Here is a 12,095-nt window from a genome sequence, read left to right as displayed (position 1 = left end):
AATCATGAATCTGAAGCGAGCGAGGAACCACTGCTGCTGCTGCGACTCTGCGACTCCGTGGCGGCAGTGTGGCGGCAGCTCTGAGGCTGCAGAGCCGCCGTGGAGCTGCTGTTTGCTCCATCAGGCCAACAGACGCAAACCAGACACACGACACTGAACAACAGACAGAAAATATGAACAAACACAAACCATTTGACTCTGAGTTGTTTGTGTTTGAGGTTGAACTGCAGCTCATGTGTGAGAGTCGCGCGTTCATGTGTGTTCAGTGTGAACAGAGTGTGCAGGTGTGTGAAATTACGATTACACATACACACAGATTTACAGTATAAATGATTATACTAATAACAGCGAAGGCGACTTGGGGAGGTTATTGTTCTCCATGTTCAGCATCTCAGCTCAGTGTTGAACACCCTGACATTTATCTCGCAGCTCTGCAGGTTTTTCATCATAAATCAAAGCTCTGATGAGCCGTCAGTTCACTTTCAGAGGAAACTTCTGCACCAACGTCCTGCACACGAGTGAGTGAACAATGAGTCTATAGGTTCAACACTGTCTGTTCTCTGTAGTCAGTGTCATATAACAGTATTATGATCAGTAAATGTACTTGAAGTATTACAGTAAAAGTACTGAGTGCAGTAAAACGTCCCTGTGACTGTTCTGTCTGTCTCATCTCATTATTCAGATCATTCAGATCATTTATTTTTTCAGCTGTACTTGTCTGACATGTTTGGTAATTTAATTTATAATAAACCATCATATTTTATCAACTCTTCATATGTTTTCTGTGTAAAACAAACTGAAGCTGTCAGATAAATGCAGTGGATTAAAAAGTAGAATATTTCCCTCTGAGATGTGGACGAGTACGTTGAATTTGTACCTGAGCATCATTTACCTGTGCTGACTGACAGTGAGCAGACTGTGTGTCTCTGCTGCCCTCTGCTGGTCAGCTCATTAAACAGCAAACACACAAACTGCTCAAAGTTTTTTATTTCTCAAACTGATGAAGGCGACATCATCGGTTCCATATGGGAGCAAAAACAAAAAGGCTCTAATACTGTAAGAAGATATGCAGTCAGCTGATAAGTCAGGCCCAGCGGCATTCTGGGAAACTGAGTGCAGAGCGATGGAGGCCTCAGTCGTCTCCTCCACACAGGCTGAGCAGAGCCTTCTGATAGTCTCCTTTCGTGTGTTCCTGAGTGACACAAACACACAGCTGGAGTTAAAGATCAATAATGATCTGAACTATTTTACTTCTGTCTTCTGTTGTTATTATAACAATTATTAGATCAATAAATGTGATTTTATATTCTGTTGAATTGTTGAAAGCATAAACATGCAGATTATTGTTTTCTCTCATCTGTGTTGCTTCCTGTTACGTCCTTTTATTGATTATGAATGTTATTGTCATGCTGGAGGACCTCGGGGTGTAAACCGCCGGACGTCACATGACCTGCCGATACTCACGATGATGGTCTGGTACAGAGATCTTTTGTGCTGCCTCTTAAACTCCGTTCTGATCTTCATCAGGTCGACTTCACAGCGAGAAACGATGATCCGGGTCACCAGCTTCTCCTTCGCTCCTTTGCTCTGCAGACGGACAGAAAAACAACATGGAGGACGACGGACGGGCGACGGCGAGTACGTGTTGACGTAATTAACTAAACCACAGGTAGAGGAAGTACTCAGAAAAAGTATTAGCTTCAAAATATACTTAAAGTACCAGAAGTAAAAGTACTCAGAATCTACTGATGCATGGACGTGTTCCTGACTGTGATGATGCAGCTGGTGAAGGTGGAGCTCATTTAATGACTTATTTACTGCCGGTGAGTTTCAGTAATGGTGATAACATCATAATTTACTTGTTGATGATATAAATAAACCGTCATTGATCTCAGAGGGAGAATTCAGGTGCTGCAGCAGCACAAAGACAGAGTGAAGAAGAAGAGAATCAGTTCAACACAAACTTCCTCCTTCAGCTCGGTTACCAGTTAGTAGTTTTTAATGTGGTGGAGTAAATGTATAAAGTAAAATGGAAATATTCACAGTACAATGAGTACATGTACCTCATCATTGTACTTAAATAAATGTGCGTAGTTACTTTCTGCCAGCAGACAAACGATGAAGACGTACCTTCATGGCTTCACTGAGTCTGTTGGCGAAGTACAGCTGCCTGTTCTCGAAGCACTGCACTGTGAAGAGAAGACGGACAGTTAGTGATGTCCTGATGTCTCCGCCTCCTGTCCTGTCCTCTTAAAGGACACCTGCCTCATACTGAAGTGCTGTTTGTTACCCAGAGTGAGGAAGGACTTCTCCAGATCTCCCTTCACCTCCTTGCTGATGCTCTCCTTCATGTCGTAGGGGCTGTAGCTCTTATACCTCTCGAACACTGAGAGCAGAGAGACAAGGCGTCACAAACAGTCTGTTAACTGTTAACACAGCCCCCCCAACCACCCCACCCACCCCACTCCGGCCATCACCGATGCTGTAAATACTACGAACAGACAACAAGAATGTCAGAAACATCACTAAAGTAACGAAAAGCATTAAAATCAGCTCAATGTGTTCGTCTGTACTTCACGCGCAGACGTCAGCAGGTGCAGTTCACCTTTCTGCAGGTGGGGGACGCTCCTCTGAGCCATGATGGAGATCCAGGAGGCCACATCAGTGCCTTTCCTCTTCACGCCGGCTTCATACAGACACTGAGAGGTTCACAGGAGACAGCACAAGACCAGAAGAGACCGTTTCAGGCAACGAGCAACGTGTTTCTGATTTATTGATTGATGGATTCCTCGTTAGACACAGCTCATTGGTTACTGAATGTTAACCATCAAACCCACTGACAGAGAACAACACAAAGATCAATATCTGGACGGTTTGACTCACTCTGGCGTCCTCGTCAATCTTCTCGTAGTCGACCACGTTCGACGGCTCGTCTCTTTTTGTCTGCAGATGAAGAAAATATTTTCATGTCAGTTCAAAATGTTCAGCGGCAAAAACAAAACGATGTGAATGTGTTCTTATCGAGGAGTGAAAACATCAGACGGATGCAGTTAAAAAGGTCAAAAGAGTCAGAAAGAGTCAGAGAGAGTCAGTGAGAGTCAGTGAGAGTCAGAGAGAGTCAGTGAGAGTCAGAGAGAGTCAGTGAGAGTCAGAGAGAGTCAGTGAGAGTCAGAGAGAGTCAGAGAGAGTCAGAAAGAGTCAGAGAGAGTCAGAGAGAGTCAGTGAGAGTCAGAGAGAGTCAGTGAGAGTCAGAGAGAGTCAGTGAGAGTCAGTGAGAGTCAGAGAGAGTCAGAGAGAGTCAGTGAGAGTCAGAAAGAGTCAGAGAGAGTCAGTGAGAGTCAGAGAGAGTCAGAGAGAGTCAGTGAGAGTCAGTGAGAGTCAGAGAGAGTCAGTGAGAGTCAGAGAGAGTCAGAGAGAGTCAGAAAGAGTCAGAGAGAGTCAGAGAGAGTCAGTGAGAGTCAGAGAGAGTCAGTGAGAGTCAGAGAGAGTCAGAGAGAGTCAGAGAGAGTCAGTGAGAGTCAGAGAGAGTCAGAGAGAGTCAGAGAGAGTCTGCTGTTTATCCAACTATCATCATATCTGAGGAAATTTAACCGTTTCACACCAACGTGCTGAAAGACAAAAATCAACAACACAAAAATAACTGAAAACAAAGAGGATCAGCTGTTGTCAGGTTATCACTTCAAGTATTCAGATCCTTCACTGCAGTAAAAGTACTAATACCACACTTTGAAAATACTCAATTACTAGTCAAAGTCCTGCACTGAAAATGTAAAAGTATGTCAGTGTAATCAGTAAATGTACTTGAAGTATTAAAGTAAAAGTACTGAGTAAAGTAAAACGTCCCTGTGACTGTTCTCCTGTTGTACTGTTCCACTGTTCTATCTGTTCTCCTGATCTACTGTTCTACCTGTTCTACTGTTCTCCTGTTCTCCTGTTCTACTGTTCTCCTGATCTACTGTTCTACCTGTTCTACTGTTCTCCTGTTCTACTGTTCTGCTGTTCTCCTGTTCCACTGTTCTACTGTTCTCCTGTTCGCCTGTTCTATCTGTTCAACTGTTCTCCTGTTCTGCTGTTCTCATGTTCTCCTGTTCTCATGTTCTCCTGTTCTCATCAGATTACTGTGACTCAGTCGTTCATGTCAAAGCAGGATTTTACTGTTGGAGCTGGTTGAGCTTCATTTGAACTAATGATTCTTTTCTTTCTGATCAATCAGCTGATTATTTCCTCCATTAATCGATCGATCGGTTTGGAAACATTGTGAAAATAGTGAGAAATGTGGTGACGATGAGGCCAAAGTGACGCCTTCACAGTGTTTGTTTAGTCCAAAGCTCCACATTATTACAAACACATTCAGATCATTCAGAGGAAAAGCAGCAGATCAAACAAAAAAGTACAAAATTTCCCTGATTGTCACTGAAGTAGAAAGTGAAGCAAAGTACAAGTACTTAAGTGCAGTAAAAGTTCTTCTGTTAAGATAAATTCAGATAAGCAGTTGTTAGCAGTTGCTAGCAGTTAGCAGCAGTTAGCATCTAAGCTACCTGAACCAGAGCCAGCAGCAGTTTGGCGAAGTCTCCTGATGTGTCTCCTGCGACGTCTTTGTCCAGCTCCTTCTTAAACACTGCAGAGGAAAAAAAAGATAGCAAAACGAAAAACAACCATAAGATAAATACATGTGTGCTGTAGCTAATGTTAGCCACATATCGTAACTAGCTGGATGTCCGCAAAAGCAAACGTCAGCTAGCTAACATGCTACAGCAGTTTTCAAACAGGTTCAATGTGGCAAAGACCGCTAACTTCAAATGTTAGCATGCTAACTTTAGCTTTTACTAGCTGAGTCACTTGATCGGTGCAGTTGTGCGACATGTTCTGTCCTGATACATCAGATTTTATATTAAAATGTTAATATTTATGCTATGTTACACTTATTTATTTGTTTATACATTTACATTTATTGTTTCTATATTATTTATTTATTTACATTTGAATCACATGACACATGAAATGGTAAATTCACATGTAAATATGTCGTTTTCTGACATTTTTATATGAGATAAATTCACATGTGAAATGTGAGACATCACATCTGATAACAGATGAACTCACACACGTATAAAGATCAGATGTTAAATATGTTGTTTAACATGTGAGAACAGGACGTTCCCGTCTGCTCCCGTGGTTAAGACTGATTAAAAACACCTGTGAATCTGATTCAAACAGAGATTAAACAGACGAGCAAAATCTGTCCAACAACTCTGATGTCTGACGAAGCTGTGACGCTGCGTCAGACATCAGTAAACCTGAATTTAATCACTTATTAAGGCTTCTGACATAAACTCATCTGAAAACAGCACAAAGTCAATTTATTTATTTATATTTAGTTTGAGCTCATCAGCATCATTGATTCTTGTAAATTTCTGTTTATCCTAAAACTGATGCAGCAACACGTTTCAAACACGTTGGGACAGGAGCAACTAAAGACTGGGAACGATGTGGAACGCTCCAAAAACACCTGTTTGGAACATGTTCTCATGTTGTTCTCCTCATGTCAAATTCAGGGATGTTGCTTGAGGAATGAACAGTGTTGGGATCTGCAGCCTCAGGTTTTATGTGTTGGCTGATGCTTTGTAATTTCCGCCAGTCGTCACTAGATGGTGCTAAAGAGGCTTTTTTCTGACAGCAGTTTTAAGTTATAATGTGAGATTTTTCTTTTTCATTGTTCACTCAGGTCTTTAGTTGAGGTTTATTGAATAGAATCATTTCTCAAACTCACTCTCTTTGTAAACCTTCTTGATCTCCTTCAGTTCTTCGTTGCTTCTGGAGCAGACGATCTCGATGAGCGTCTCCTCGTCTGTCCCCAGTCCCTGGAAACAAACCGAGACTCGTTTTACACACTAACGCTGACATTATATCAAAGGTAAATATCTCAGAGTCGTCTGACTGCTCAAAGATCACAAAGCAGGTGCATCACCTGCCATAAATCTGAGCTGGTCCGGCTTCATACACCTGTCAACCCAGCACATAATGCAGTTTACAGTGATGGATGCAACTGGACTGTAGAGGGCGCTCTACATCAATGTGTGACTCTCAGAGGTGAAGGAAGCATCCTGCACTTCAAACACCAAAATGTTAAAACACTGAATCAGAAATAAAAGCCCTGCATTTATTATTATTATATAAGAAAACGTGAAAAAGATTAAAATCAAACGTACTGAAGGTACCAAAAATAAAGGAACTGATTTTTTAGAAAACGAGACTTTGACTGATGTAATAAATTAAGTCGTTAAAACTTAAGCATCAATGTTAGAGCTGCTGCAGGTGGAGCTGCTGCAGGTGGAGCTACTTTCAACTACTTCTTCTTCTTCATCTTCTTTGAGCCTCAGATTATTGAAATGAAGCCGTGTGACGCGTTTAGCAGGGAAACATCTGAGACACATACAAGTACTTCAAAATTGTACTTCAGTGCAGTACTTCAGTAAGTGCTCTGCTGATTCTGACCTTCATGGAGGTATTAAGCTCGGAGGCGTCGTACTGAGCGGTGCTCTTCATCAGACCCAGCATCAGAGCCTCCAGAGAGCCGGACAGCGCCCCCTTCAGGGCCGTGATCAGATCCTGAAAAGGTTCAGAGGCGAAAGGATCGTCAACGAAATGTGTTGAAGTTTTCAGATCTCTCAGAGACGAGAATGAGACAGCGAGGCTCTGAGAAAACATCAACACGTTCACTGAAGGAGAAACTTTGGAACCTTCTTGGCGAGTCGCTCGTACTCGAAGGCGATTTGTCGTCGCTGCTCGTAGCTGCGTCTCGTCAGGACGTCAATGATGGTCTGTTCGTCCACACCTGCAGGATTTCATGAAGACTTTACCTCATAAAACTTTTCATCAACAGTTTAAAATAACCACCGCTAAGTGAGGCATGCACATGAGCAGTGGAGCAGGTGGAGGATCAGATAAGACCCCCGGCTCAGTGCCTTTAAAGAGACCTGAGATCTGCTGAGAGAAGCCAGAAACACATCAGCCCATAAAACAGGAACCTGAAAGTCTGCAGGGCTGATAGCGCCCCCTGGGGGTTATTTCACTCATGAAGACAAATGTCCTGATGGTGGCCAAAGAAGAGCTCATTCAAATCCAGCGGTGCAAAGTAATGAAGTACAGTTTCGAGGTACTTGTACTTTTTACTTCTACTCCACTGTATTGAATGTTGTACTTTTATACCAGTTTCCAGACTATGATAAATATATGATATATGATGAAAAGCAGAGAATTCAGCTTCAGCTGTAACAGCGTGATCACTCTCGTATGATCAGAGTTCATCAGTCACACAGACACTTTTTCCTGAACAATGAGTACTTTTACTTTTGATACTTTGATACTTACATGGGTAAGATTTTAAATGCAGTACTTTTAGTTGTAATGGAGTACTTTCACATGGAGGTAATGGTTCATTTACTTCAGTACAGGATCTGAGTACTCCTCCTCTAAAGGGTATGTTGAGTACTCTGAGACTCATTCACTAACATTAGCTTTTCATTCAGGTGTGCAGTGGTCAGTAAGCTAGCCAGCTAAGCTGAGCCAGGTGACTGAATGTGGCCGTTTCAGTTCCCGCCCACTCACCTGGACTCTCTGATCAGCTGCTGGACTCTCACCTTTAGTTTTGATGGCTGTCTCGAGCCTGGCGGCGTCTTTTTGTGGATCGAAGTCCTGGACCGGCACCACGGTGGGGAATGTGGCCTCCGCCTCCTACAGAGGACAGAAATAAAGGTGTTACCTCGCAGTCTGCTGCTAACCACACGTACGGTGGCCCCTGTGGGACAAAACACGAACAAAACCTAAAGCGTCAAGATGAAGATGAAGAAACCTGCAAACATCAAAAACAGAAAAACAGACGTGGTGATTTCTGCTGCGTTTGGATGTTTGCATTGTTCTTTCATTGTCTCTTCTATGCTTTGCGATTAAGTGGGTGGAGAACAAAGCACACCTGTACCTGCTTTATGACAGCAGTAAAACACACGGGCAGTAAAGATACGAGGATCTGTTCATCACTTATATAATCGACTGAAACGAGAGCAGCCCGTCCAATCAGGAGCTCCCAGCTGATTTGGCCTGATTTAATACTGTAGTAACCCTCACAGCATCACCGCTGTCCCGCCTCCTGTGTGATGTCACTCACCGCTCCGTACGACAGCGTCAGTTGGCCCAGAAACTCCGACACCAGCGCCATGATGAGTCGACCTGCAGACAGACAGACAGACGCTGCAGCGTTCATGAGATCTGACACTCAGCAGATTCTGCAGTCTGTCGTGCATCCTCATAGTTAATCAAGAGAGCACAAACAAAAACTACAATCAATACATACAACAAGCTGTAATCTACGATGAGGAAGAGGAGGAACCTGAAGACCATCGACCATCTGAACAACTCTAATCCATCCAGAGGTCATGTGCATTAAAATGCTGTCAGTGTGTTTCCCTCCACTGAAGCTCTGCTGTTCTCCACACATGACAGAACACACAGTGACACACAGGCCTCTTCATCACGCCTCCTCAGTTTCAACATGCAAACGCTTCCTTTTTCTGTTCAGGTCAGAAATAAAACCTGTTAAAACTGCAGAGCAGAAATCACATCAGCACATTCACTCTCAGTCTGTCCACCGCTCCTCCACCTCCTCCCCCACCTCCTCTTCCTCCTCCTTCCCAGAGGAAATGTTTGCTTTCCTTTACAGAATTACTAAAAATGAAACAGCGAACAATAGTCTGCAGGTGTTTAGAGCTGCAGAATCCCGCAGGCTGTAAATGCCTCGCGGTGAGAGATCAGATACTGTAGGTGTGTTTGATTTATTGACTGGGACATGCCAGAGTCTGCAGGCGAGGTCGGGGCTGCAGATAAGGACAACGGACCACAAAGCAAACAGATCTGAAGAAGCATGGAACACACACACACACACACACACACACACACACACACACACAAACGTCCATCTGTAAAGTATTAACTCGTTTCTTACTCATGATTTGTGAAGTTATTGTGATTCAAAACGTTTGAGAAGGGCTGGAAAGCTTTCATGACCTTTGACCTTCTTACAAAACATTAACAGGAAGTTTGATCACATAGCAACAGCTGATACAAACAGTTCTGAAGCTGAATCTCAGTCCAGCAGGCAGAATTATTCTTTTTTTGGGGGGGTTAAAGGTGAATTTTGACTTGTTATTGCAGGAAAATCACACAAAAAACCAACAATGTCATTAATGAAAATATCTGCTGTGAGAATGTTTCCAGCGTCTTCCTCATTCCCTCATCGCCAGCTTTCAAAGTAAGATTCCAGATCAGACTCTTATTGTGAAGGTTTCGGGGGACTCTAAGCTTCAGTTGCCAAAAATGTCCAAATGCAGGTTTTAATTAACAGTCAGTGTTTGGTTACAAGCAGCCAATAAAATGCTTCTCAGTGAATCATCCAGCTGCTTCAGTCAGAGCGGGAGGGGGCAGTAGTCGAGCTTTGATCCTGCACGTTCATGGATGGATTTGTTCAGTTGATTTAACGCCATGTGTTTGTCCTTCATGTCTTTTCCAGCAGCTCGTCTCTCTGCAGAGTGCAGCGCTCCATCACCTCTCTGTGACCCTCAGAGAGCAGAGCTGGTCTGCAGGCGGCGGCACGGCCGTCAACCAGCCCGCCGTTATCACGTCTAAAGTCTCCTCGGTCACTTTCAGCCTCTAAAGGACTCTGACAGACTTGTTCTGCTCACAGAGTTGAAGCAGGAGGACGCAGCTGAACACTGCTGTGTGAGAGAACAGCAGAAATCTGTGTTCAGGTGTGTTATTCGTGTTTTCTTACCTTCAGAGAAGCAGCAGCGGTGAGGCAGCGAGCGGCAGCAGCTCCGTTATGATCCAGGACAGGACAGGGTGTGGTGTTTAAATACCAGCTGCCTCACACACACACACACACACACACACACACTCTGACCTATCTGAGCGCTGGATGACTCAGAGGACGAGACTTTTACACATCAGACTCAACACATGGACAGAAATTCCTCACTGGGGCTCAGATGGTCTTCCTCAGAGGTCAGAGACAATACTGGCTTCTGATTGGTTGGCAGGTGTCCATTCTAGTGGGATACGAAGACATTGCAACAGTTGAAGCACCTTTCAGAGCTCCAGGTGTGATAAACTGTAGGTATCCATAGCAACAGTACTGATACTTCACACCACAGTGAAGTGATGATTAAAGACCCAGGTGTGCTGATTATTGTCTCTATGGAGACGGGACACCTGTCATGCAGAGGACCAATGAGGACCACACCTGCAGTAAATGCTCACCTGAGCAGTAACCTGTAGTTCTGCATCAGATAATGTAACCAGACGAAGACTCTTCAGCCATGCCAGCAGCGCTGTGAGGCTGCTTGAGCTAAATGCTAGCTAAATGCTAACACAGTGATGATGTTCAACAGGTATAACGTTTACCATTTTTATTATCTTAGTTTAGTGTGTTAGCATGCTAACTCGGCTAACTAGCAGTAAACAGAAGATGAATGTCATTAGCTCTGCAGGTATGTGGTCATAAACCAAAATGTTAAAAACTGTCCACGTTGTAATTTTACTGTGTTGGTTTATTTCCTGTCTGTCTGCTGGAAGACGGATGATCCCTCTGAGGGATCCTCCGTTTGGTTTCCTTGTTAAAGAGCTTTTTGGATCGAGGGTGTCGTCTGCTGTACAGACTGTAAAGACCCTTTACATTATTGGACGAATTAAAATGTTGACCTGATGATGGCGCTGGATGAAAAGTCAGAGGATCATCAAAGTTATTACAGTTCATGCTGAGGGGAACATTTGATCAGTCATCGAACAGTTGGTAGATACTTCAGCCTCGAGCAAAGAGTCAGACGAGACCGACGGGACCAACTATGGAAGAATGGGTTTCTGAAAGATTTTAGCTTTGAATGGTTGTAAATGATGCAGGATTCAGACAGAGATCAGCGTTGAGTCCGTTCTGTCCCCGCAGCTTCGCTGTCCTCTCTCCATGATTTGAGCTGTTCCTGTGAGGGAACCACTCCCACTCCACTTAGTGAGGTCACTTCCTGCAGTGATTCACCTGCAACTCACCTGAGGCTGTGATTGGAAGGATCAGTGCACTTGGTTGCACCAGCTATGTTTAAGTTGAATCGCAGGCTAGTTTGAACAGAACTTCTAACTAGCAGCGTGTGGTGCTCGTGACATTTCAAGGGTCGAAGACACAAGTTACCACTTAAATCTTAGACCTGGTCAGTGGCAGGTGTGGAGTGGTCGCATAGGAAGGTGGATCACTTGGAGGATCAGGAGGAGCAAATTAAACCGACTGTTTAACAACGGCAAAACGCTCTCTGTAACAGTACTCTAACTGCTCCTGTAGCCACAAAAATATGGTACTGCTGTATTACTCTGTTGTATTACTCTGTGTTGTAGTTGATGGTTTCACCACTCTGTGTCGCTGTTGTTGTTTTGCACTTCCTGTAGATTAAGGTTGTACAGTTATCACCTGCTTTGTCCTAGTTTACATTTCGGTTGTTTGGTGATTAATGCTAGCTACTTTCAGCCGTTAGCTTCAGCACGGAACCAAACGCTCCATTAACAATAGTGCTTTTCACTGATACACAGGAAGTGAAAACACCTTTTTTTAATTTGGTTAGGGTTAGGGTTAGCTTCAGTATCAAACTGACCAGTTTCATGGTTCCATGTGGACTTCGGACCCTGACTTCACAGCTGCTGCAGCAACAGGGTGCAGGTCCATAAAACCCATACTCCACCCCCTCCACCCACCTTATCACTCACTGTGTAGATAAATATTAGCAGAACTGGTTTCCAGTCATTAAAACACGTCCTCCAGTCTACCATCACCTCCCAGTGACACCCCCCCCCCCCCCCCCCAACACAAGATTTCAGCTTTGAGTCTTTGAGTTAAAGACAGAGAAACTGTGTTACTGTGAGACAAGAGACGAAGAGCACTGAAATGTTTTGAGTGTGTTCATCAGGAGGAGGTGAGACAGTTAAGACTCACAGAAGTGAAACTGACGATGAACTTCAGAACAAACCTTTGGATCAAAACAGGAAGTCAGAATCGACTCTTGGAA

At 43.8% G+C, this 12,095-nt stretch overlaps 1 protein-coding gene across 1 annotated transcript; it reads right to left on the bottom strand.

The window, feature by feature from the left end:
- Positions 1 to 969: 969 nt before the first annotated feature.
- Positions 970 to 9,881, bottom strand: LOC121616428 (annexin A2-A-like). The gene is made up of 13 exons (XM_041951229.1): positions 9,824 to 9,881; positions 8,165 to 8,226; positions 7,641 to 7,734; positions 6,741 to 6,835; positions 6,496 to 6,609; positions 5,771 to 5,861; positions 4,539 to 4,618; positions 2,884 to 2,943; positions 2,606 to 2,699; positions 2,291 to 2,386; positions 2,131 to 2,189; positions 1,465 to 1,587; positions 970 to 1,192 (listed from the first exon to the last, which is right to left on the bottom strand). The coding sequence occupies exons 2-13, from the start codon at positions 8,213 to 8,215 to the stop codon at positions 1,133 to 1,135; spliced, it is 1,017 nt and encodes a 338-aa protein (XP_041807163.1). The 5' UTR covers positions 8,216 to 8,226; positions 9,824 to 9,881; the 3' UTR covers positions 970 to 1,132.
- Between the last annotated feature and the right edge of the window lie 2,214 nt (positions 9,882 to 12,095).

The sequence above is a fragment of the Chelmon rostratus genome, chromosome 1 (assembly GCF_017976325.1).
Source record: "Chelmon rostratus isolate fCheRos1 chromosome 1, fCheRos1.pri, whole genome shotgun sequence".
Lineage (NCBI taxonomy): Eukaryota > Metazoa > Chordata > Actinopteri > Chaetodontiformes > Chaetodontidae > Chelmon > Chelmon rostratus.
This window is presented reverse-complemented; position numbering and strand designations above follow the sequence as displayed.

Excerpts from the sequence above, each read along its gene's own strand:
- LOC121616428 (XM_041951229.1), bottom strand. The coding sequence starts at position 8,215 with ATGGCGCTGGTGTCGGAGTTTCTGGGCCAACTGACGCTGTCGTACGGA. Across the intron at positions 2,700-2,883 it reads AGATTGACGAGGACGCCAGA|TGTCTGTATGAAGCCGGCGT; the intron begins GTGAGTCAAACC and ends TGAACCTCTCAG. Across the intron at positions 2,387-2,605 it reads CGTCCCCCACCTGCAGAAAG|TGTTCGAGAGGTATAAGAGC; the intron begins GTGAACTGCACC and ends CTCTGCTCTCAG.